At 41.7% G+C, this 2,692-nt stretch overlaps 1 protein-coding gene across 1 annotated transcript; it reads right to left on the reverse strand.

Moving 5' to 3' along the window:
• Positions 1-869: 869 nt before the first annotated feature.
• LOC130108426 (cyclin-dependent kinase 9-like) lies at positions 870-2,051 on the reverse strand. Its single transcript, XM_056275339.1, has one exon. The coding sequence runs from the start codon at positions 2,049-2,051 to the stop codon at positions 870-872; it is 1,182 nt and encodes a 393-aa protein (XP_056131314.1).
• Positions 2,052-2,692: the final 641 nt, after the last annotated feature.

Below are 2,692 nucleotides of genomic sequence, written 5' to 3' on the forward strand. Positions count from 1 at the left end.
CACTTTGACCCTCTAGTCTAGACCTTAAAAATCTAGACAATATTGTTGGGCAGCTCAGGTCCTCCACCTGCTGCTTGGATCCTATCCCTACCACATTTCTAAAAAATGTTTTTAATTGCTTAGCACATGATGAAATTAGAAATTATTAACTGCTCTCTTCAGGCAGGTATATGTCCTGCAGCACTTAGGACAGCTGTCATTAAAGCACTTCTGAAGAGCAACCTTGATGTGATAGCCATTGCCAACTACAGGCCCATCTCGAACTTAGCATTCCTCAGCAAAATACTTGAAAAAAAGAAAACAGTTTATTCTCAAGTTAATAACTATTTATTATCAAACAACATTCTTGCCATTTATCAGTCAGGTTTTCGATCTCATCATAGCACAGAAACAGCCCTTATCAAAGTTGTCTCTGGAATGCACAAGTGAAGCTAGAAGTCATTGTAATCTAAATTTTAAGAGCCACATCGATCATCTCACAAGCTCAGCCTTCTACCATCTTTTTCCCCTTTAAATTAAACTAATTTGATTTAAATTCAGTGAGCTGGTACCAGGGTGAAACCATTTACAACTTTGCAGATAGGGTGTACCGTTAATTCCATCTGTAGGGTAATAATGGTCTTTCAACTTGGACCATCAAGATTGTGGGAGAGTTGTTAACAGTTTCAGTCGGTCTTTGAAATACTGTCTTGGCTGCATGTTGTCAACACTCCAAAAGCCAATGAAAAAGGCAAACTCTTTTAATGTAAAACCCCTAGATAAAGGCAAAAGTAGTAAACATCACAACCTAAAACCTGCCCTGGTAATATTCTTTGTAGCATATAAAAAAGTAAATAAAAACATGATCGACAGCATATGTTCTTGTTCATCTAAAATACATGCTCAATCTCAGTCTGGCTTGTGGTAGCTGGATTTTTGTTCTGATTAGGCTGTTGCTGGGGCATATGTCCTCTCCGTCTGGGTGGAGCCAGGTATTCAAACATGGAAGTATTGTGGGCAGAGAGCATGTTCCTAAGGTCAGATGGCATGGGGTCAGACCAAAAGAAATCATGATTGAGCGCATCATCGCTGTCTGCGCGGTGTGCTGGGTCTAGAACCAGCAGCTTGTCAATTAGGTCTAGGGCATAAGGGTCTTTAACATAAGCTTTGAGCCTATCCTTGACTTTCCTCTTCTGGCCTTTAGGTAGTTCCATTTTCTGGTAGAGCTCATATTTCATGTCCACACCAGGCCATACCTCAGCAGTGACGGATCCACAAAGTTGGCTGATAAGAGTAAGCTGGTGCTGCTCAGTGTTCCCTTGCATAATAGGACTTCTGGTCCACATCTCTGCCATGATGCAGCCTGCACCCCAAAGGTCAATTGGGGGTCCATAGTCTCGTTCACCTAATAGCAGCTCTGGGGGTCTGTACCAGAGGGTGACCACACGGTTAGTGTAGCGGTTACCCTGGCTGAGTTTGGCTAGACTAAATGCCCGTGCCAAACCAAAATCTGCCAGTTTCAGTATACCATCTCTGGTGATGAGCACGTTGGCTGCCTTCATGTCTCTGTGGAGGATCTTGTTTCTGTGCATGTAGTACAGTCCATTCAGCAGCATCTGCATGACCTTCTTTATCTCTGCCAAGGTGAACTTGACATTTGTATTACTTAAAAGCCCTGCCAGGTCATGCTCACAGAAGTCAAACACCAGATAGATGCTCCCTTTGTATCTATTAAATTGATTGGCTTTGGTTCGACAAATCTCAATCAGATTTACAACATTCTCATGTTTCAGGAGTTGCAGGATCTTGATCTCTCTCAAAGCTGTGATCGGAAACCCTTCTTTCTCGTTTTCCATCAAAACCTTCTTCAGTGCAACTTTGATTCCAGTTTGTCGGTCCTTTGCTTTGAAAACTTCCCCGAATGTCCCCTGGCCGATTTTAGCAAGCTTTTCATATTTGGAGACCTCATCACAGAAAGGAAATTCAACGCCGTCATAGTATTTTGACATGGTGGCTAACTCCCGATCTGGCTTTTCTGGCCCAACGGCGTTACTGGCCTTGTCCCGTTGCATTTCCATCTATTTGATGATGATGATGATGATGATCTATTTCGAACATATAAATAAGCAGGATAGAACATATAGATAAGTCATTGCCAATAATCTAAAGTGATCAACAAATCCACACATCAAAAGCAAAGAAATCTCTCAGATTATTTGTTACATGTGCGAAAAGGAGTAGGAGTAAGTATACACTTATTTTTTCCTGCCTCTTCTCACCTACTCTTAAATTAATTCAGCTTCTATACATCTCAAACGTTTGCAAATATTCCCAAATCCTCTGTGAATAGCACACATGGCCATTGAAACGCTAGTTAATGGCCACACCTATATTTGCATACGAAACTGGTCGTCGGTTTCGGTTGCTATGCAACTGCATTGTTTAGAAGGGTGGGGGTACCTGCAGTCAGTTTAGACTGAATATGTCACCTAGTTGAGTGATGAAACGTATCTGTCAATAAACGTTGTATCCACATGAACTGATCCAGCCTTCTTTGAGCAGTTGACATAACTTCTACCACCTTGTAATTGAGGCTGTTGCTCACATACATAGGATCCCCCCCCCCCATTTTTGTTCCTCCTGTTCTTATAAGACAATTTGTATTCTAATTCAAAGTCAACACCTCTCTCAGGGCTAATCCATGTTTCAGATA

The sequence above is a fragment of the Lampris incognitus genome, chromosome 2 (genome assembly GCF_029633865.1).
Source record: "Lampris incognitus isolate fLamInc1 chromosome 2, fLamInc1.hap2, whole genome shotgun sequence".
Lineage (NCBI taxonomy): Eukaryota > Metazoa > Chordata > Actinopteri > Lampriformes > Lampridae > Lampris > Lampris incognitus.